This window comes from Marmota marmota, unplaced genomic scaffold (genome assembly GCF_001458135.2).
Source record: "Marmota marmota marmota unplaced genomic scaffold, marMar, whole genome shotgun sequence".
In the NCBI taxonomy this organism is placed as follows: domain Eukaryota; kingdom Metazoa; phylum Chordata; class Mammalia; order Rodentia; family Sciuridae; genus Marmota; species Marmota marmota.
The window spans coordinates 26,998,318-27,021,876 of NW_026000185.1; the positions used below are offsets into that span (position 1 = coordinate 26,998,318).

The window sequence follows — 23,559 nt, forward strand, 5'->3', positions numbered from 1 at the left end:
TACTATTAAAACACACACACACACACACCCTAAGCATTTGCTTTCTTCCATCTTGGGAAAAGCTGTTTACCTAACAAAAAGCTACCACCAGGCCTGGAAGGTTTGCCAGTTGAGGAAATTACATTTTAAGGAAAGGGAAAAAAAGGGGCGGGGGAGACTGGCATCATTTCTAGCTTTTAAAAATAAATTCACTAGCCCTGTACCTTACATGACAGTGCGCTCTCCTAAACCTGGATGGTGCCTCCCAAATCTAAAACTGCTAATTTCACAAGCAGCTTAAAAAAAAAAACTCAAAAAAGTAAAGACAAGCATTAAATATTACGTAAGGTTTTCTTTTATTTAAAAGATCATTCACAAAATACCATATCCATAGATTTACTTTCTGTCATATAGCTGAATGTGTTAAGTGTTTGGAATTCCACTCTTTTCTTACATTTAAAAGTCAACTGGACTGCCCGTTAATGAGTTTGCTTTGTTCTTTATCTTTTCCACACTGAGGATGTAAGTAGGTCATCTGAGAGCATCAGGTTGGTACAACCGCACAATGCATGTCTTTCTTAAGGTAAGTACAGTGTTACACAAATGGTTCTTATCTCAGAAGCGGAGAGGATGACAGGCGGAAGGTAGGAGAGAGAGTTCTGTAAATTGCTGAGACCTGGTCATGGGTACAAGGAGCCAGGATGACAGCTAGCCAGGAACTGCCACCAAAGCACACCACGTGAGCAGGCCGGGCTGCCCCTCGGCCCCCAGCAGTCCTGGCCTCTCTTCCCTAGGGCTGGAGGAGCTAACTAGTATCCCACCTGCTCACACAGTGGTGTTCAAGCATAAATGCCACTGCCTAATGCCACACCCCCAGGGGAGGGCTGAACACTGTACCCAGGAGCAACAGACTGTCCCACAGATGAGAACACACCCAGACATGTGTAGCCAACCAAAGACGCGGTGGCTCTTGACAGCTCTGCATGTAAGACTTTCAATTCATCAAGTGAAACAGTCAAGTGCTGGCCGGGCTCTAGGCCCACTTTCACGGCGAATTCATGGGGGAGTGGGAAGCAGCCTCTGTGTTGCTTGTGCTGGGGAACAGAGACACGAGGGGATGCACAGCACAGACGACAGGGGGACAGGAGGAGCTGCGTTGGCCTGGCCGCGCTGGCCAGCACCACCCCTCAGCCCCATGGCGCCCCCGCCTGGAGGGAGCAGTGCAGCCGAGCTGTCAGCGCTACACCCAGTAGAGCCCAGAGCCTCAAGCACCTGGGGGTGGAGGGAGGACTCTGGACACTCCTGGAAGAGCGGCAGCAGAACCCGGGAGCACAGCACTGCCGGTCACTGTGTGCCTGCCCGACGCCCGCTATTCCTCCCTCCAAGGCCCATTTGGCCCAGACAGTCCTCCAGGGGGGCGCTGTCAGGGACCCCTCTAAATAGCAGCAGGAAGCAGCCTGCAGGGATCGACAGGTGTTTTTCCTTGTTTTAAAACAAGGGTCAATTTTGTCTGCTGATCACAGATCGATACAAACTGAGATGCGGCTGGTGGAGCTGCTGCACCTCGGCTGCTTCTGGAAGCCACAGCAACAGAACTCAGCATGCAGGGCAGGAGAAGCACTGAGAAAAACCAAGGGAACACCTGGAGTCTGGCCAGTGCCAAAGTAAAACGAGGAAGTGAGGGGACAGCGAAGCAGCCCCTTGGCCGAGGCTCCCACACGGCGCTGCGTCACCCCGCAGACCCCGCGTGCTGTATGGAGAACAAGGAGCAAGGGGGGAGGAGAGGAGAACGAGGAGGAAAGGACGGGGAGAAGAAGCACCTAACAGGCACTAGAGACAGAGCGAAGCCAAGAATGTACTAAAAACCACTTGTTAACAGCTGACATGCAGTCACAAGCTCTGTGTTTCCGTTGTAAGAAAGGAGGACAATGTCAGGCGCAGGAATGGTGACTGCAGGGCGGCCGGTCCAGGGCCACCAGGCTGTGGTCTTGCTCTAACTCCCCCACACCCCCATTCCCTCCCAACCGTGAGCTCATTCTTGCTCCTTGTGAACAACTTCCTCTCTGGGCCTGGCTCCCCCGAAGATGGCGGAGTTGGGATTGGCTACTTGATTGAGGGGCGTTGCCACTGTCCGAGGTTTGAGCTGGAGTCGCGGTCTCTGTGCTCTTTCCTCTGGGGGAGAGAAGAGGTGGTTTATGCAGAATGGGCTCCATCCCACCTCCGGGTGCGTGCTCAGCCACCCAGCCCGTCTCCCAAAATTGACAGCCTCTGTACAGAACTGAATTCTGTCGCCAGACAGTCTACGGGAGGCAAACGCACTATTTAGGACAAAAGGGTGACCCAGGCAACAACTGTGTGAAGCTGGAGGACAAATTTACGCGGGACAGTCGGTGTGCATGCAGACGGCTCGTCGTACCTTCTGTTGGTTCTCTGAAGTCCATGTTGGACCCACGGAGGGGAGGGCCATCTCTGAAGCGGCTTCCCATCGGAGGGCCAGCTCGCCGGTCACCAGGGCGACTGCCTCCCCTGCTTCCTAAGAAGTCATCCCTGAAGCCTGAGGAGAGACAGGACACGAGTGACGTCACACTGCTGTCTCGAGGGCAGGTGTACAGTGTGCGCGAACAGACTCTAATGTCTGATTCATTGGTTTGTCCAGTATTTGAAGATTTTCCAAAATAAAGAATACTGAAAACAAGTACAAATGACAAGTTAAGAGACTTAAAATAAAACAAGACCCAGACTCACAGAGAATAAAATGAGCTCTTTAAATTCTCAGTCTGAAAGAAAAGTAGAAAAATAGCATGAGACTACAGCAGGTCTTGGTCTGGTTTCTAGTTATTTAAAAAGACAAACCCAAAATTTAAAAGCTAAATGCTTTAGGACACAAAAATCATAGGGAAAAGCTACACGAAGACAAAAATACTAAGTCTCTGGGTGATCTGTCCCATTTCCCTATTTCTGCTACAATATGGTGTGGACTGTTCTAGAAGGAAAGCACCTGTGTGGTAGTAAGGAAAGGCCATCCGAGGAGGCTCCTCACTCCGAGGGGCATTGGAGCCCCTCCCCTGGTGCTTGTCAGTACCCTCCCTTCATACCTGAGTGAGTGGGGGCTGCAGCTCACAGTGTTCTAAGGAACTCATTTTTAGGATTAATTTGCTAGAATTTATGTCTATCCCCAAATCAAACTGGCAGCACTTGGAGGGCATGGTGATGCACGCCTGTGATCCCATCGACCGGGGAGGCTGAGGCAGGAGAACCACAAGTTTAAAACCAGCCTCAGCAATTTGGTGAGACCCTGTTTCAAAATAAAGAATAAAGTGGAAGTGGTGATCTCAAGGTTTAAAACAGCCCAAGCAGTGCAGCACTGCCTAGTGTCCCAGGGGCAGGGAGGCCACGATAGGCTCCAGACAGGCCATTCAGGTTTGGATACCACAGGTGTGACAGAGCTCTGGTGCGATGAGTGCAGCAATGCTACATGGTCGAGTGCTCTGAACAGAGCACACAGAGACAAGGCTGGGCACTGCCTAGGACGCAGGGACCGAGGCTCAGGGGACCCAACCCTGCACTTATGGAAGGAGTCCTGGTTCGGTCCAGGCTGTTTCAGTGACCCAGTGGCTTATAGAACACAGCCATCTTAACCAACAAGACCCAACCATCTGCACAGTCCAGCCTTTCTGTTCTTTAAGGGTGGCATGGATTTTGGAAATAGATTGAGTTATCTAAAATCCAGTTCAGAGACTGAGTTGCACAATGTGAATTTTAACGAAATGTGTGATGAAGACAATTCTAAATAGATTTGAAACAACAGGAACAGGAACAGGGCTGTGGAGAAAACACACTTGGATGCTTATAGTCAAACGTTCAGGTCTTTATGAAGTTCGTAGGACCATATTATCTGATTAAGCTTCCTCGGAGGCCTGGAGGTGGCACAGTGGCAGAGCAGTTGTCCAGCATGCACAAGGCACTGGGTTCGGATCCCCAGCACTGCAGAAAAACTAAACCAAACCAAAACCCCCAATCCAAGCCTAATCAATATCACATGCTTAACCCCATCCTCCCTCAATTAACCCAACTTTTCCATGTGTGTGTGCAAGTTATACCCTTTTAATATGAAATTTGAAAATGTGTTGCTCTGCCGGGCACGGTGGCGCACACCTGTAATCCCAGTGGCTGGGAGGCTGAGGCAGGAGGATAGCCATTTCAAAGTCAGCCTCAGCAAAAAGCGAGGTGCTAAGCAACTCAGTGAGACCCTATCTCTACATAAAATACAAAATAGGGCTGGGGCTGGGGCTCCGTGGTTGGGTGCCCGAGTTCAATCCCCAGTACCCGCCCTCCCAAAAAAGTGTTGCTTCCAGTGATGGGTTCATACCTACCTCAATGAGGCAAATCAACAGCTACTCTGTCCAGGGGTGTGACAAAGCACAGCAGCGTAACAAAATCAGCATCTACTAATACCAGGCCTCACTTCAAAGTCCCTTAGGAAAATTACACAGGAAGGAAGGCAAGGCTTGGCCCCAGGAAGCATCTTTAATCAAGTATGCTGATGGATTTCTAGGAAAAACACCATCCATGAAAACCTGGAGTGGTCTCCCTAGCTGAGCACACCGGCCCATGCTTGGTCCCAGCGGTTGTGTGCCAGTGAGGAGACGCAGGGCCAGGCACATGGGACGCCTGTGCTCTGTGCTCCCAGCCCTACACCTATCTTTGTTGTTCTTTTTTGTATTGCTAATTTTCACGTGGCTTTTAGAAAAGTACAAGAGCACATGTCATTTTTTAAAAAAGCATAATTCTATTAGAGTAAAAAGATCTATTTTGCAAGTAAAGTATAAAGCATCAAATTAGCCACGACTCCCTTTAGCGCTCCCGCCGGGTTTTAGATGTCACCGCACTTGAGGCTCACAGTGCCAGTGGTGAAGCAGTGGCTCCGACTGCGTCCCTGCCTGGGCATCAGGGCCACGCCAAGCTCGCAGGGAAGAGCTAGTCCCCCTGGAGTGCTGGGCCCACGGTGCTGTTTCAGCAGGTCTCGGGGCCACTGACCCTGCGCTGGGCTGGCTCTGAGGAGACTTCTGTTGCGTGCTTCAGTCAGAGACCAGCTTATACATAAAATTACAGACTTACTGGATGATACTGTACTTTTATGAATAAGCTCATTTCTGACTGGCTATACAGGATTTTCAAGAACTAAGTTACTCAACAAACATGTCGTTATCTGTTTAGCTCAAGCAGTGCTGGAAGTGAGTTTCAAAACTTCCCAGACTCGGACGACAGCTGCCCACAGTCCCTCCCCTGCTTGGGACTATTAAGCTCCATGTAGGTGAGGGGAGGCTGGGGAAGGGGCTGGGGTTCCCACGCTGCACAGCGGGGTGTGCAGAGCGCACCTCAAGTTTGTGGGAAAGAAAACAGGCCTGCTCTCCTGTCCACCCTCCGCCACTACGAATGTTCTCATCATATCTGTGCTGTCCTCCACAATTACAGAACCAGAGGTCGACATGAAGTCAAGTCCCAGGGAGGGAGGTCACCCTTCCACAGGCAACGCCCTCCTGAGCTCAGCCACCACTGGCTCCCTAGGTGGGTGGGAATGTTTTGGGCAGATGTCTGCACAAGGGACGGCAGCCACACGCCCTGTGAGGAAAACACAGACCTCCAGACTCCCTTCCGCCATCTGAAGAGCCACCAGGAACCACAGTTCTGAGGCTTTCTGCCACTTTCCAGAACCTCTAACTATGTTATTTCTAGAAGCAACTGTACTCCTCTTCGTGCCATGCACAAACCCAGTGAGGAGCTTCCCCGGGTCAGTGCCTGAGCAGACGAAGACTGCCAATGGCAGAGACCCAGGGCCATGCTGACCAGGCACAGGTGGGCATGCGGCAGGGGCACGGGCCTGGCCTGCCCTCCACTTGGACTCTCAGCTCTGCTCCCAGGGACAGGGAGGCTCACTGCTGCCTGTGTGCCTTTCAGGAAGGTCCTGTCTGTGAAGGGAGCTAGGCCCAGCCACTGTGGGGAGCACAGCAGCAGAGGCTGCTGGGAAGGGGAAGCGTGAGGCTTTAAATACTGATACCGGAATTGAAGTCATCCCGGGAATCCCAGCCACCTCTAGATTCTCGAGAGCCACCCATTCCTGAGGATACACAAAAAAGATAAAATTGAGGTTGTTTCATTACCTTGCTGCACAAACATGGAAAACTTATCTGGAAGACGTACAACCCCTGAGCTGGGAGGTGCAATGGAATCACTTAAGAGTCCTGCTGCCAACAGAGAACCCCAGGCTCGCAGGAGCCGCTACTCCTGAGACTTGGCGCTCGGTCTTAAAGCTCACGAGGACCTATCAGCCTAGGAGACAGCGTCCTGCGGTCAGGAGCTGCAACTGCTGGGCACACAGCAAGCATCACGTTCAGTCTCAGAAGAACCAATCACCTCTGTCATCTGGTCCACCTTTCCTGAATCCAAAGCCACCTTTATCTTGTTTTCTGCCTTCTGCAATGTCCACACGAAGTGACCGATCACCCAACAGCTAATGATAAGGGGAAAATAGTGTAAGTATCAGCAAGAAGACAAGTCCCCGCTGCTCGCGCGACCCAGGGGACCCAGGGCACTCACTGCGCCGTCGTACGTGAGGGCTTCCTTCAGAGAGTCCACTTCATCGAATTCTACATAGCAGAATCCTGGAAGAGAAAAGAAGCCCCGCCTTCTTCAGGGAATTCTGGACTAGGTATCTGCTATCCCCCCACCAGTCCCATTTCCCTCCATCACAATGACCAGTTTTGTGGCATCAAGGTGAGAGCAGCTAAGCAGACTCTGAAAGAGGGTATTTCATTTCCAAGAAATGGAACCTGGACATTCCTCCCTCTCCATTATATACTGTTAGTTAGAAAATGCCAACCTAACAGGCACTGAAATGGCAGCCGTGTCTGAGCAGAGATTCCCGGAATGTTCTAACTACAACGGCAAACCATTCTCGGGTTACCGCAGAGCCATTCAACTTCTGGAAGACTTCATTTAATATACTGTAATTGGGATCAGATTTCACAGATTTAAATTAATACCTAGAGTGCTCTGCAGGAGAGGTTCGAGGTGCCCATTAACTTTCTACCTGGGTATAAAGTTTGTTTCACAATGCCAAAAAATGCATCCCTGGCAACAAAGCTACCTGCCGCTTAAGCCCAAGCACAGGTGACTGACGTGACTCTAATACTGCCCCTCCCTGATGTCTGGAGTGTAAATCTGGGCTCAGCACCCCTGGGCCACATGCTCACACTGCACCTGCACACCTCCCCAGAGAACCCTCACCCCGGGTAGGGACGACACTTCCACAGGAAGGCAGAACTTTGAAGGCCGAGCCCAGTTTTCTCCCCTTTGTGGCCCGTGTCAAGAGCATCCTGCCCACACTCAAAGGCTCCCCCCATTTCTCTCCCCCGAGTGGATCCAATACAGAAAGCAATGGAGGAAACCACACCCGGCTCACAGAGGCCATGACAATATTCCGAGACAAACTCCAAGACCCACGCCACGCAGAGTACGACTGGGTCCACGCACAGTTTTTACCCCAGTCTGAATGACTATCATGTCTCAGTGGGTAAGCTGGGTGGGACTTACTTTTCCAAGCTCAACTGACAGTTTGATCATATGCTACTCGTGGCTTCCAAAGACCACTCTGACCCATGAGCCCTTTGCTCTTCCTATCCTGCTCCTGATCATAAGTCACACTGCACTTTCCATGATGCATAGTGTGGGCCCAATGTCTTCATACCTGGCACTATGCACTTAGGCTGGGCACACTTCCCTCCAGGAAACCTGGAGAGGCAGGACACATCTCTACACAAACACCTTAGGGAGCCAGTCTGCAGACATCGACTTCATCTGAAACCAGCAGCCCTCCCCAGACACATTACCTTGAGGGTTTTATAACTGGATTATAGGAAAAGCGCCAAGAAACTGAGAGTTAGTCTCCATGAAAAATGTGTTCAAAATCCTCAGATTCAGCTCCCCAGTTCTTTCCTGGGCAGAGATGGGCCTGCTCTCCCGTCAGACAGACCCATCTGGGAGTGAGCCACATACTTCTACAAACTGGATCAAGTGGAAAACAGGTTTTCCACAGTGCAATTGAGGAACTGTGAATTCAAGAGCGATGCTCCCTTCAGCTCCCTGGACCAGGCGAGTGGGGTGTTCTGGTTCACTAACACATCTTCACTGACCACCCCCATTGATAAATAATAAAGACCTCCCAAACTCACCTTTAAATTTGTCTGTGTCTTTGTCTCTGACTAGCCGTACACTCCTTATGCTGAGATCCTTGAAGATAGCATCTATGTCGCCCTGAACTGTATTAAAAGGTAGATTTCCTACATAGGCTGTGTAGGGGGGCTCTGTGGGCAGCTCCTTCTGGCTACGGGAACCATGGCCACCAGAACTGCCGCGGGACCTAGGAGGAGAAACAGACAGGATGAGTCTGCCATGAGCCTGTCCCCAAGGAGCAGGCCAGGCCAGGCCGCCTTCCACTCAGTTAAGCCACATGCCAGCAGCCTAGACCAACACTCCACTCTAATATGCAATCAGAATTGAACATTTTAGAGAATATTATAAATAGACTTATCAAAAAGGTGCCTGATTTTGAGGACAGAAACATGGAATATAAATAAATGTGCACTTCTGGATAAGCAGATCCAAACAGTGCATCTTCATAAAACAAGGAGCTCTCCCCCAGTCCCTTGCAATCTGCATCTACAAAATGTTCACATCCTAACATCTGCACCAATGCCCTTCTTCCCGTGACAGCACTAGGAAATACAGAAGCCAACTGTCCAGAGCGAAAACTGTGCATCTGGAGGAGGGACTACTGAAGCTGAGGGGCAACACTGAGGACACGCTATTTTCCTCCACAGCCTGGTGCTGAGTGGCCAGTGCTATACTGTGTTCCACGCCTACTTCTCCAGGTCCTCAAATAACGGTGTCCTGCCAACCCAGTGAACCCCGGCTGGCCCTCAGCAAGTTGTCGATTCTTCAGTGTGCTGGTTGAAACCCCAATTCCTGACACTAGTCTTACCACCTGAGGAGTTGGTCCTTCAACTTCTCAGCTTTATTTGCAAAATTTGTTTCTTAAGATTAACACAGGGGCAGGGGATGTGGCTCAAGCAGTAGCGCGCTCGTCTGGCATGCGTGCGGCCTGGGTTCAATCCTCAGCACCACATACAAACAAAGATGTTGTGTCCGCCGAAAACTAAAAAAAAATAAATATTAAAAATTCTCTCTCTAAAATATATATATCTTTAAAAAAAAAAAAAAAAAAAAGATTAACACAGACCTTGAGTGGTCAATGACAAATACATGATGCTTCACATGCTCCCTGGCAGTGCACACGTGTACAGCAGCGATCACCTGTGACCCTGCTTGTTATGTGTAATTAAAAAATGAGGTCATTATACATTGTCCAAATCCACAGAAGGTACAAAGCCAAAGTGAGCCCTCGTGTCAACTGTGGTACTTTGGTGATAAGGACACACACTCACAGAAAATGCTCCCACCATGGCAAGATGTGGTGGCAGTGGGGAGCTGTGCTCTAGGGGCAGGGGCACACAGGAACTCCATTTTCTGTGAACCTAGAAGTGCTCTAGAGATAAAGTCTATTTGAATAAACAGAAGCTTTTCACATTGAAGAACATCAGGTAGTAAACGCGTAAGAAACCACAATTAGAAACCCCGACCCTAACCACCAACACAGCAACCAACCGGGGAGGGCTCCTCGGGGACACCAAACAGTAAAATGGCTTGGGGAGAACAAGACACTCACATGACCTCCAACCACTAGTCCATACAGTGCTATTAATTTGAGGCGGGGATGGGGGGTCCTTCTCAAATGGAAGCATCAGTCACATCAGCCATCACCACAATTGAGTATCATCACTGGTGGGATAAACATCACTTGCTCCGTATTTTGGCACAGATCTTCAAATGTGTCAGTAACAAAGGACAAAAAAGGCAGAGGGCTGAATGACACATGACAGCTACTACTATGTGTGGGCTTTGGGTCCTGATACACAGAGCTATGAATGAAAGCAGGCAGAGAAACTTGCATGAGGTCTGCTACGCTGTTAGGTTGTTAGGAGTGACAATGGCGCTGCCTCCGGGCAGTGTTCCTGCTTGAGAGAGGCTCAGGGGCCAGCAAGCAAGTGTCAAGACAGCCAGAGTCCACTTTCACAAGTGTGCATGCATCACGTGCACTAATGAGGCTCGAGTGGCGAGATGCCAGCTGATGACCCCTGCCAATGTCCGCTCTATCACTTTCTCAGCCTTACTACAGACTCAAAAGCATTCAAAACTTAGGAAACTCCAAAGGGGGAATTAAAAGGTTTTTTTGGGCAGAGGTTGGGACTCAGTGGTAGAGCGCTTGCCGAGCACGGGTGAGACTTGGGAATGTTTCACAGCACATCTTAAAATTAAAAAAAAAATTTTTTTTTTCAAGAGACATTTAAAACAAGAAGGAGTTCCTTCCCAACAGAAGATCAATACCAGTCTTGGAAAGCAACTTTATCTTTTATCCACATGCTGCTAGAAATACTAGGAAGGAAATTCTACATCTTTAACAAGATAAAGTCAAGATATCTCCAGCCTATCCTGGTGGTGCACACGTGTAAGCCAAGCAACTCAGGAGGCCGAGGCAGGAGGAGCGCAAGTTCAAGGTCAGCCTCAGCAACTTAGCAAGGTCCTAAGCAAAAGTCCGAAGTTTAATTCCCAATGCTACCAAAGAACAAAACAGAACTGGACAATGACTATAAGACAAGGCACAAACATCTGAAATATGGTCCCAGTGGAGGATGAGTACTAATAAAAACACTTTTGAGTTTATTTATTCAACACTTATATTAAATATCCAAAAAGAAAATATTCTCTTGGACTTAAGCAGCTCACAACTGATTAGCACATAAAAAACATTTATAACCACACAGGTACTCATACAGGCATGTTTGTGTGTATGCAGGAGTCACCCCTTAACTGTGGGGGTTATGTTCCAGGAGTGCCTGTGGATGCCTGAAAAAGGTTAGAACGAAACCCAATACACACACCTTCCTCCCGCACACCCCTATGATACTGCTCAACTTGTAGGTAAGGCACCCCGAGATTATCCCCCACCACTAGGCCAACTGTAACAACATACCACAATAAAGCCACGTCAATGTGATCTTTCTCTCCACTGTCTTCCTGCACTGCCCCTTGTTTTTCCTGGGGATGTGAGCTGGTACACTGTCTATGTGGCGAGGTGACACAGGCACCAAGAAACAGCGGTGGACTGCTGACCTTGTGACGACATGTCAGGAGGATGGTGTAACCATGATGCTGTGGTGTGGGCGGTGTGTGCAGCAGCTGTGCTGGGCGGGGGATGACTCATGTCCAGGGCAGCCTCTCAGAACAGCTCGCAATTTAAAGCACCATGTATTTCTGAAATTTCTGATTTAATATTTTTAGACTATAACAAATTGTGGGAAGCAAAACTGCAGGTGAAGGGGTGCTCCTGGATATAGATATGCAAAAGGCGAAAGGCTACAAAGGTTTAAGGACTGTAGAGATGATAAAATCGCTACGGGGCAGAGGGGCTGGGGCCCACAGGAGCCACTCCAGGGGCATCTCAGCAGTGCCTAGTGTCTGGGGGAGATGGAAACCTGGCGCAGGGAGGCCTGCTGGAGGGCACATGAAACGTTCGCAGTGAGACCCTCAGAGGGTGGACATAGGCCGGGAAGGCCAGATCAGACATGACCACTGCCTGGGTGAAGAATGCCACCAGAACAATGACGGCACCCACACACAGACAGCAGGAGGCAGCGCGGCCGAGTGGAGGCAGGCAGTGTTGAAGAGCTGTCTGAACATCAGGGGGACATCTCGAAGTTCCTAACTGGTGACGTGACTCTCTGAAGCACATCGACCAAGCCGCCACCACCACCACAATCAAGTCACCCTAGCCTCATCAAACTGCCAGTGGCAGTTTTTCTTTAAGTCCCAAAGTAGTCCCAATTGTCACCTGCTTGATACAGCCAGCTCCCCAGGGCATCAGTCAGGCCCAGCTCTCATCTGTGAGAGGCCAGGGCCTCAGGGTTGGCACCGCCTGGGCAGGGTTTACCTTTGCTGACTATGAAGCACCTGCCCTGTGCCGGCACTCCAGACAGACGAGGCCAGCAGACCCCACAGAGCAAGGTGAGCACGACAGGAGGCCAGGAAACTCAGAGCTGCCTCAGACCCAAGACTCAAGTTGGCAGGGAGGGGATGTGACCTAGACAAATAAGTAGTGTCACGTAAAAGTGCACAGCGAATCCTTAGGGTACATCAGCCCAAAGGAGGAACAGCCTCACTTGGCACATTGTGGGCTCGGGGTAGGGTCTCCACCAAATCACTTCTATGCCTCAGTTTTCTTGTCTGTTATTTTATGAATACTTGAAATCTTAATTTAAGGGCTGGGGATGTGGCTCAAGTGGTAGCGCGCTCGCCTGGCATGCGTACGGCCCGGGTTCGATCATCAGCACCACATACAAACAAAGATGTTGTGTCCGCCGAGAACTAAAAAATAAATATTAAAAAATTCTCTCACTCTTTCTTTAAAAAAAAAAAAATCTTAATTTTATAAAGTTTAACTGACCATAAATTACATCATAAATACTGTGTGCTATATAAAAGCCAATAACAATTCTAAAGCGTTCACAGGCAGCCTGAACATGCTTGAGGCTCCACAGTCTGAGCAAAGGCCCGTGGAGGGGGCAGGGCAAATAGAAAACACCAGTAAGGTACAGGTCCCAGCCAAACCCACACTGCCCTGTTCAGAACCCATGCCTAGGCTCTACCTGCTGCCACAGGCACTGTGATCATTGCTGTTTCTTTCTTTTTTTCCTTTTCCTTTGTTTTTGGTACTGGGGACTGAACCTTGGGGCACTTAACCAATGAGCCACATTCCTAGCCCTTCCCCCACTTTTTTTTTGCTGAAGTTGGCTTCAAACTTGCCATCCTCCTACTTCAGTCACCTTGGCTGCTGGGATTATAGTATGCGACAAGGTGCCCTGCTCACTGCTGTTTCTTGGGGACAGTTTATTGATCAATGATACAATGTTAGTAGCAAGTTATACCCTCAGTAACTCAGGAAATCCAACCTTCAGCCATCCAAACTCAAATCGACCAAAATGGCTATGAAGGGGAGAGTAGACGGTAAGCCAGCCCACACCCAAGTGCAGTTCCTGCCGAGGAAGCCTGCATGGGCCAGGCATCTGCACAGGAGAAACCACACCCCCACAAAGGACTGCAGAGTGCAGGTGACAGCAGTGGGCACAGGCACTCCAGGGTGGAGGAGATGGAGTTGGAACACACGGCCACCGAACAGCAGCAGGCACCTGAACGCACACCCACAACAGAGTGGAGGGCACCAGATGTAAAGGGAAAAGGAGATCAGAGGGAGGCAGCTTCTGGAGACCAGTGAGAGAAGAGCGGAGGCTGTGGGGCCAGCGCTGGGCCCAGCAAGCAGATGAAGTGGAAAATCAGGTGCACCAACTTCCACACCGCAACACAGTGAGAACAGAAGGGTCCCGCCAAGTTACTTCTGGGAAAGCACTTTATAAAGCTTTCTAGGTGCCCTGTAAACCGCACAGAATTTCAGCCCTGCTGTGCCCCCCTGCCCCTGTGCTGGGGACTGGATCCTGGGGCACTCTATCACTGAGTTATATCCCCAGACCTTTCTATTTTGAGACAGTCTCACTAAATTGCTGAGGCTGGCCTTGAACTTGTATCCTCCTGCCTCAGCCTGAGTCACTGAGATGACAGGTATGCACCACCATACCCTGCTGTCACTCTCAAACACTAAAATGAAAATGCCAAGAGACCAGATGGGAGAAGAGTCACCACCTCTGTGTATCTGGAAAAGGACAGCTCGCCCGCTACACCTACAAGTGGTCAGTGAGAGCTTCACTAGGGCTTACCCTCTGGTCTTCCATGGCCATCGCTCAGAGTGGAAGTCTGGCAGGGGGCACGATGCTGGAGCCGACATGCACTCGGTCAGACTGCACTCACTCATTATTGGTGATGCTGGGAACTGAACCAGGGGCGCTGGGCCTCTGAGCTGCATTGATTTTAATTTTCATTTCAGTCTAAGTTTCCCAGGCTGGCCTCCTACTTCAGCCTCGCAAGTCAGTGGGATAACAGTGCACCACCGAGCCCAGGGGCAAGACTGCCTTTGTAAGAGCAAAACTCAAGCAAGCAACAAACCTCAGTATAGGCTTTAAAAAGGTAAGAGAGAGAGGGAAGGAGGCAGGAAGAAGAAAAGCAGATGACAGTCAAAACATGTGACTACTGGGTTTTGGACAATTAAAAAAAAAACAAGGCCAAACTCCTACCAGTTAAACCCTCATTATACAGCAAACAACTTATTCTACATACTATTACCATTTACCTTAGTATGGCACACTGGTCACATCATCAAAATAATACTGATAATTATTATTAACTAAAATTTAATTCATTCAGATATCCTTAATTTTTACCTAATTTTTTCCCCTTTTCCAATTCCATCCAAAATGGTCTTTAAAAACTGCCTAATGCCATTTAAAGGTAGATTTTTGGCTGGGTGTGGTAGCACAATGCATGCCTGTAATCCCAGCGGCTGGGAGGCTGAGACAGGAGGATTACAGGTTCAAAGTCAGCCTCAGCAAGTTAGCCAGGCCTGAAGCAACTTAGGGAGACCCTGCCTTGGCTCTAAATAAAAAAACCAAAAAGGGCTGGGGATGTGGCTCAGTGGTAAAGCACCCCTAGGTTAAAAAAAAAAAAAAAAAAGGTAAATTTTTTCAGCCAGGCACAGTGGCAAATGTCTATAATACCAGAAACTTGGGAGGCTGACACAGGAGGATTGCCAAGTTCAGGCTGGTCTGGGCAGCTTAGCAAGACCTTGTCTCAAAACAAACAAACAAAAAATCAAAACAAGGAGCCGGGATTGTGGCTCAGTGGTACAGCGCTTGCCTGGCATGCGTGGGGCACTGGACACTGGGTTTGTTCCCTGGCACCACATAAAAACAAATAAAATAAAGGTATAAACAAACAAACAAAAAAATCAAGACAGTAATTTCTCCCCTAGTAGATGGCCCCTGGCTAAGAATAAGCATTCTCCAAGGCCTTCCATCAGCCTTCAAAATTAAATCCCGTTATCTTGATAACTGGGATTAACTACAGGCTGGGCATGGAGCCTCTGAAGGATTCTGGAAAGCACAGAGGGCCAGGTAGTGCCCACAGTGAATTTCTCCATGGTCCTTATACTCCAGAACTTTGCTCTTCGGAACTCAGTGAATGTGATCTCAATAACCCAACCACATCTATAAGATGCACAAAGCTGTGGGGGAAACCAAGCAATTCTAACCAGCAGATCATTGCCGCTCCCCACAGACAGGAACTGTAGGGCTCACTGCTGCCTCTAGTGCCTTACCGTGATGAGTACTTTCCAGGAAAGGAAGGAATAAAAGGTCAGAGAACTACAAGCTACTTCAGGATTGAAAATTACTTCAGTCCCTCATGGGTATTCTCATTTGGAAGAAAAAAATAAAACCCAGAAGAAGGTTACGCGCACTTACACTACATTGCCAACTGGTAATTTAAATCCATGTTTCTCAAAAAATTTTGACACCAACATCATGACTTCACGAATGCATGTGTATATCAATGTATGCATGTTAACTAAACAAAACCAAAAAAGTAATGTCTAATAATCCTAACTTTTATTATAAAGCACTATATTTTCTAATCTATTTCATTAACAAACAAAACCAAATGACCCACTCAATCACCTTATGTACAGGACACAAAGCAGTTTGAAGGCCTTGATTTGGATGGACAGTGAACACAGGAGACTTCTGATTTGAGAGGCGGAGGTCCTAAGCAACTTAGCAAGACCCTGTCTCAAAATAAAAAGTAAAAAAAAAAAAAAAAAGGGCTGGGGACGTGGCTAATGGATAAGAGCCCCTAGGTTCAATCCCAAGTACCCCCCAAAAGGCAAGTGTAGCTAGGTACAGTGGTGCATACTTGTAATCCCAGCAGTTCAGGAGGCTGAAGCAGGAGGACCACAAATTCAAGGCCAGTCTCAGCAACTTAGCCTGTCTCAATGCAAAAAATAAGGGCTGGAAATGTATCATGGTAGAGTGACTCTAGGTTCAATCCTCAGTACTGGAGAAAAAACACACTAGGTAATAGCCATGGGGGGGGAGGGGGTTTTCCATATGCTAGTAGTTTCTACCTTTGCTTATATATGAAAATGTTCAGTTATTTTACATGTTAGGAAAATAATCAACTAAAAACTTTCAGCCTAATCCAGATCTCACTAATGTCCCTCTATTTAATGCAAGTAATAATTCTCTCTCTCTCGCTCTATTTTGGCAGTGCTGGCAACTGAACCCAGGGACTTGCACAGGCTAACCATGCATTCTACTGCTGAGCATCACCCTCAAGCCAACTAGCAATTCTATTTGCAATCTCTAAAAAAGCATTGAGGGGGCTGGGGATGTGGCTCAAGCGGTAGCGCGCTCGCCTCGCATGCGTGCGGCCCGGGTTCGATCCTCAGCACCACATACAAACAAAGATGTTGTGTCCGCCAATAACTAAAAAAATAAATAAATATTGAGGGATTCTCTCTCTCTCTCTCTCTCTAAAAAAAAAAAAAAAAAANAGTATTCTCTCTCTCTCTCTCTCTCAAAAAAAAAAAAAAAAAGCATTGAGATATAATTCTTTTGCTCTAAAATCTACCTCCATAGCAATGGTTTTCTTTTTAAATACTTTTAAAAAATATTTTGTTATACATGAACACATTAATATTTTTGTTTATTTTTATGTGGTGCTGAGAATGGATCCCAGTGCCTCATACATGCAAGGCAAGCGCTCTGCCACCGAGCCACAATCACAGCCCTGGTTTTCTTATACTTAAGACAGACTCTTAAATTTGCTAGATGTTAAAAGCTGCTAAGACTTCAGTTTTTTTTTTTTTTGATGGGGGGATTGAACCCCGGGGTGCTTAACCACTGAGTCACATCCCCAGCCCTTTTCTGTATTAGAGACAGGGTCTCACTGAGTTGCTTAGCACCTTGCTAAGTCGCTGAGGCTGGCTTTTAACTTACCATCCTCCTGCCTCAGTCTCCCAAGCCGCTGGGATTACAGCTTTGTGCCATGGACCCAGTTTAAGAAGACTTCTCAGTTAAAAGGTTGTTTTCTACTGAGCTGCTGAGCCTTTCCTTGCTGGATGACCTTTCCAGACCCATGCCATGCTACAGGCTCTGGTTTTCTAATGTCATAAGATGCTTCCCACACTGGGCATGCATGGCCATTAGAATTTGGGCAGACTTCTTGAAAATAGTCTGCAACTTTCAGGAAAAATAACACTATTTGTTGCTGAAGACAAAATTCAAGCTTTCAAGCAAAAAATATAATTTTATATTTCCTGTAATTGGCTCCATAGCCTTCCCTGTTCAAAGCCTTTCCTGAGGAACCCAAGAGTGATGCTAATTAATAAGCGTGTTTTTTGATACTGTATAATGAAATGTATCAACATTTGGAAGATCTGCAGAACTCAGCCAAACTACAGTTTCCAAATCCTAAATGGATGTTACAAAAGCACACACACATTGCCTCTCTATTCAAAGCACAAGACAGAAGGATAGATTTTCGTGTAACAGTATGAAAAGTTTATTGAGGTTTCAGATTTCACACTGCAACAACCTTCACAAAACCCAGCACTTGAGTTTTGGTGTAGTATCAAATAGGAATATCAAAAGGTATTACAATACTCCCACCTTTCCCAACTCCATCTGTTTGAGGTAAGCTATTCATCCTTCTTGTATCAACCCAGGTAACACAAAGATGGAGACAAAAGCAGATGTGAGAAGCCAGCTGCCTCCTCTAGACTAAGTGGGATCATTAAAAGGCCCCTAGATGTGACCAGCTCCACATGAATCACAGAACAGTTTGCAAAGGGAGACTTTTAGTCTCCATCTATGCTGGTCCTCCTCAACCAGAGGCACCATGTTGTCAAGGGACTATCAGGACAACTCACCTAGAGGTCCTGATGAAGACGGATATTTTTAAAAATCATGACATGGAGAAAATTTCTAAAAACCAAGTACAGGCAACTTAATGGAATAAACAGAGGTAATGTGTCCATCTGCAATTAAAAAAATATATATATTATTTTTTAAAAAAATCAAGCAAGCACTCACTCTAGGCCAGAGTGCAAAGGCAGGGAGCGCTGCCCCCAGACCCTAAGTGAGCTGGGTGCTGGAGCCTGATCTTGGCCATCTGACACTCATTCAAACACTCTGCTTTGTATGTTCCAAGCTCCTGGGAATATTCCTTGAAATTGTGAAATCTTCCCAGAACAGTAAGGTGAATAATTTCATAACATACGAAGTTTCTAGAAACCACAGAAGCATTTATATGACAATTATTTATAACCACTAAGTACTCATTTATAATACTGAGTTACTCTGGTCATAAAGAAAATGTTTTATGCCTTCAAAAACAGCTTCTCTTACCTGGCTTTAGAAATATTGCCAAGAAAATAAAAGCTCCTTTCAGTCAAGATAACTTTTCTCACTCCTACTTACCCACAGAGCAGAGAAACACCATTAAAAAACCGAGAAATCAGCAAGGCTCCAGGTTTAGTCACTAGTACCACAAAACAAAGTGAGAAAACCAAGGCTACCAACTGTGTAGCACCTCCGATGCACCAGACCCCAGGCCGCGCTTCGGACACCTCTCACTGCGCTTCCCACAGCCCTGCACCAAGTCTCCACCTCATGGGGGAAAACAAGGCTGGGAGCAGGGCAGGAGCGAGCTCCTGCGCACGCGGCCTGCACATGCTACACCAGGGCTTTGCCAGAGTAGACTTACAGAGTGCTCCTGGTGAAACCCCTATTTCTGGTGGCACTTTTCAGAGAGGATAAGGGTTTGCAATGGAGCAATGGGACATGTCCCATTGGAGGCACCATGGAGCAACGGGTGAAGGATGACAGCAAACCCAACAACTTGACATAACAGTAAACAGGAATTAAGAATGAGCCTTTCCACCCTTCCTTCTTAGTCTTTTTAGTTCCCTTCCTTCCAGTCCCATGTCACCCGAGGCCTCCTGTACCACTCTCAGTCAGTTTAATGCACTCTCCTTCCTCTAACATGGCTTTGCGCTTGGCTCCGTCACAGGCCTGCACACAGCTCAGGGACTTGGTAGTGAACAAAATGGGTGGAATTCAAGTGTTCATGGAAGGGACATCCAGGAGGAGGGGATGACAACACAGACACACAATACACTGAACAAACAAAACAGCTGTGCCAGGTGCCACCCCGGTGCATGCCTGTGATGCAGCCACTCAGGAGGCTGAACCAGGAGGATCTCAAGTTCAAGTCCAGCCTCAGCCACTCAATGAGACCATGCCTTAAAAAAAAAAAAAAGGTGGTGGTGGGGGGGAGTAGAGCATCCCAGGTTCAGTCCCTACTGCCAACAAAACCCAACAGACCACAAGAATGAAATCCTAATTAGAATAAGGTATGCTCCATATAGGTTTAATGTCACGATACACTCTACTGTCATGTATATCTAAAAAGAACAATTTTTTAAAATATATCAAATTAAAAAAATTATTATAAGAATAGGGGAAGAGAAAGTTTTGATTTTTTTAAAATTAGTTGTTGATGGGCCTTTATTTATTTGTGTGTGTATGTGGTACTGTGAATCGAACTCAGTGCCTCACCTATGCAAGGCAAGTGCTCTGCCACTGAGCCCCAGCCCCATTTTTGATTTTTGATTAAAAAAAAAGCCAATCATTCATTCAACAAACACTCGATAAACATCTCCTATGCTTCAGGCAGGGGACAGAATAGGGGACAAGCCAAGTTTCTATATGCATGGTATACAATAGTGTCTAGTAGGTCAAAGAGTAAACAAATTATTAAAAAAAAAAAAAATCCAGCTGGAGGTAAAGCTCAGTGGCAGAATGCCTGCTTAAAGGTCCTGTGTTTGGGCCCCACCCCTCAAACAGGCAGCATCAGTAGAAATAACAATAGTTTTTACATGCTGCTTTCCTTCCCATTTTAAGTCTTAAAATATACTTAGAGACAGAAAGTAGAATAGTGGCTGTGAGAGCCTGGGGGAAGGGGAAGTGAGGAATTACTGTTTATGGGTACAGGGTTTTAGCTTTACCAGGTGAAGTCAGGAAGATGGAGGGCGGGGCAGGCGCACTGCATTGTGAATCAATTTAATACTACTGAACTGTACACCTAAAATGGTTGAAATGTTAATTTGATGCTATGTATATTTTACCACAATAAAAAAACTTAGAACTGGGGATGAAGCTCAGTGGTAGAGTGCTTGCCTAGCATGCGCAATCTCTCCCCGGCAACCCCCCACAAAAAAAAGTACTTAATGGTTAGAGGGCTGGGGGTGTAGCTCAGTAGTAAAGTGCTTACAGAACAAGGAGCATGTACAAGGCCCTGGGTTCAGTGCCATTGTGGGGGAGGGGTGTCAGATGGCCAAGATCAGGCTTCAGCACCCAGCTCACCTAGGGTTTGGGGGCAGCGCTCCCTGCCTTTGCATGCTGTGGCTTCAGAGTGAGTGCTTGCTTGATTTTTTTAAAATATTTTTTTAGTTGCAGATGGGAACAATATCCTTATTTATTTATTTTTATGTGGTGCTGAAGATTGAACCCACTGCCTCACATGTGCTAGGCACCCTTGCTTGATTTTTGAAAGGGCTTAATGACCCATAATGTCCAATACTTCCATTAAGTTAGCTGTATTTTTTTTTTTTTTGAAATTTTCTCCACCGACATGACTTCTAAAAATACCCTTCTTCACCAGGACCTCTAGGTAAGTTGTCCTGATAGTCCCTCAACTTAAAAGGCTAGAATTTAGCGGGCATGGTGGGGCATGCCTGAAATCCCAGTGTCTCAGGAGGCTGAGACAGGAGGATTGGGAGTTCAAAACCAGCCTCAGCAAAAAGGAGGCGCTAAGCAACTCAGTGAGACTCTGTCTCTAAATAAAATACAAAATCGGGCTGGGGTATGGCTCAGTGGTGCCCCTGAGTTCAATCCCCAGTACCAAAAGGCTAGAATTCTAGCTCCCTAACTGAAACCTCAAAGAAATACTTTTTTTGGAGACAGAGGCAAGGTTTTACTATGTTCACCACATTGGTTTTGAACTCATAGGTTCCAGCAATCCTCCCACCTCAGTATGAGTATCCGGGACTATGGGTATGTGCCACCACATTCAACTTCAAGAAAACTTGAATTTGTACCTTTACCACATTTTAGCAGGTACATTCTCATTTCTTGCTACCTCTGGGTTCCAACCTTTGCTTCAGGATTGATGGTGTTCAGTTAAGTGCTCATAAGACTTTGTTGACATTTGGAATTTAAAAATCAGGATTTCTCTGTACTTTATCAATGGCAAGTGAAAACTGGAACCTCACAAAGATAATTTAGCAAAGTGCAAAACAATGTCCATTCAAGACCTGATACAATTCACTCTTGATAACTTGGCATTTTGGTTTTTTTTTTTATTTGCTTGTTGAACAACAATGCTGTCTCTGGTTCTCTCTTTGGCTGCTGAGGACATGTCTGTTGAGGCTTGGGGTAAATATCACCTCCCTACAACTGCACTGGCTATCAAACACAACTGCAAAACAAGCTTATGTGTGTGTGGGGGGTTGTGGCTCAGTGGTAGAGCACTTGCCTGGCATGGATGAGGTACTGGTCAATCCCCAGCAATCAATAAAAATAAAACAAAATAAAGGCATTGTGTCCATCTACAACAGACAAACAAACAAACACCAAGCTTATATGGACCACCTAACTCAAAACCAGGATTTCAGATCATAACTATTCATTACAAGCCTGCTATTCCTTTTACCTGTGATCTAAGCGATTTAGAGCAGAGATGTATTATTACTCAATCTAAGGCAACTCAGATGACCATTGAAGAATATGTGGTCAACTATGCTGCTAAATTTCAGAGAATAACTAGAAGCCCGCTCATGCATAAATTGGGCACACAAACCCAACAACAGGCTTTAAAAACTACTTTTAAGAAACTCAGCCAAGGCCAGGCATGGTGGTGTATGCCTGTAATCCCAGCAATCATAAGGCTGTGGGAGGAAGATCCAAAGTTCCAGGCCAGCCTGGGCAACTCATTGAGGCCTCAAGCCAACTTAACAAAACCCTTTTTCAAAATAAAAAATGGCTAGGATATGGCTCAATGGTTGAGCACCTCTGGGTTCAACCCCAGTACCACCCCACCCCCAAAAGAAATTAAGCAAAACTTCCTATGGACTTTTACATCACTATGAAGCCAAGTGAACAATTCCAAGGTCAGACACAGCAGATACAGATGTAGCAAAGGACTTTCCAGTAGGAAGCTTACAAGATGCATGGCACTTTCTAGAGTGGCTCATTTCAGCTTTAGGAGCGCAGGTGGGCAAATAGCTGCCATTTTCACATGGCTGCTGGTATTGGAAATGAAACGCATCTTAATAAAATTCATTTTGATCACTTTCTACTTTGGGTTGTTCAAGTCTCCTTCAACTGTCAAAGTTTGACATGCATTCATCTTGAACACCTCACTGTCACCAAAGAACTAGCATATCTAACAAAGGCATATTTTAAATAAATAAATCTCTAGGCTCAGTATAATATGACCAGCTAATGTGGTCCCAATTCAACTAAAACCTCCTTGGACCTGCCTTAAATTGAACTATTCTTTTTTCTTGGAACTTCTGGATGTCTTTTGAAACTAGAAAAAAGACCTCGCTATTAAAATTTCAAGACGACCAAAGTCCAAATTTAATGTCTAGAAAACTACCCCAAAGGCGTTAATTTTACGTCATCCAACATTTATTTCCTTTTTATTAGCAAATAAAATATTCTTTGAAATGCAGGTGGCTCCACACCTATCCCAGCTTCCATGCTTGTCACCACACTGGGTTCACTCCGGCACCCAAAGAAGCCTTTGTTTGAACCATTCCCAAACCAAGGTATTAAAAGTGATCATTCTTCACCAAACAAAGATACTTTCTGGACAGCAACCTGGGAGACTGGACACCTCAATAGGTACTATTGTGGTGCTATTCTGGGAAAGTAATCCTTTCTGTAAAAGGACACAAAGACCAAGTGTGTCCTTGACCAACAGCAAGGTGTTTACAGCCTATTTTCTAAATTCTGTATGCGGCAATTTGAAATTAAAAAAAAAAAAAAAAAACAGGGTGAGTTCCTTGAATTAAACACCATGAGCTTTCGATTCACCAAACATTTTCCTTTCAACGACGGCGCCTCAATTAAATGTAGCCTTCTGCATTGGACCAGAATCGTAACGAGGCTACACGCGACTCCGTCTCCAGGTCAGAACGAGAAAACTAGGGAGAAATAAAAATTTCCACCAGCAAGCACGTGGCAGCTGTCAATACGGCGCTCCGGTCGGAGAACCGCCGACACAGACACCGCTGTGATGCACTTGTTTTCGTTGGTCTCCCTCCTTGGGCCGCCCGCCATGAAGCGAACCCCGTGCTGCCCCCGGGGTCATCGCCCCTCTCGCGGCCTCCGACCT

At 46.9% G+C, this 23,559-nt stretch overlaps 1 protein-coding gene across 1 annotated transcript in view; it reads right to left on the reverse strand.

Moving 5' to 3' along the window:
• Positions 1-311: 311 nt before the first annotated feature.
• Positions 312-23,559, reverse strand: part of Eif4h (eukaryotic translation initiation factor 4H) — a 24,116-nt gene continuing 868 nt past the window's right edge. Inside the window, exons 3-8 of the mRNA XM_048790087.1 lie at positions 8,211-8,398; positions 6,577-6,641; positions 6,394-6,490; positions 6,038-6,097; positions 2,396-2,533; positions 312-2,151 (exon numbers count right to left, since the gene is read on the reverse strand). Of these exons, the coding sequence (XP_048646044.1) occupies positions 2,012-2,151; positions 2,396-2,533; positions 6,038-6,097; positions 6,394-6,490; positions 6,577-6,641; positions 8,211-8,398 (688 nt within the window). The 3' untranslated portion in view covers positions 312-2,011. The remainder of the gene's footprint in view (positions 2,152-2,395; positions 2,534-6,037; positions 6,098-6,393; positions 6,491-6,576; positions 6,642-8,210; positions 8,399-23,559) is intronic.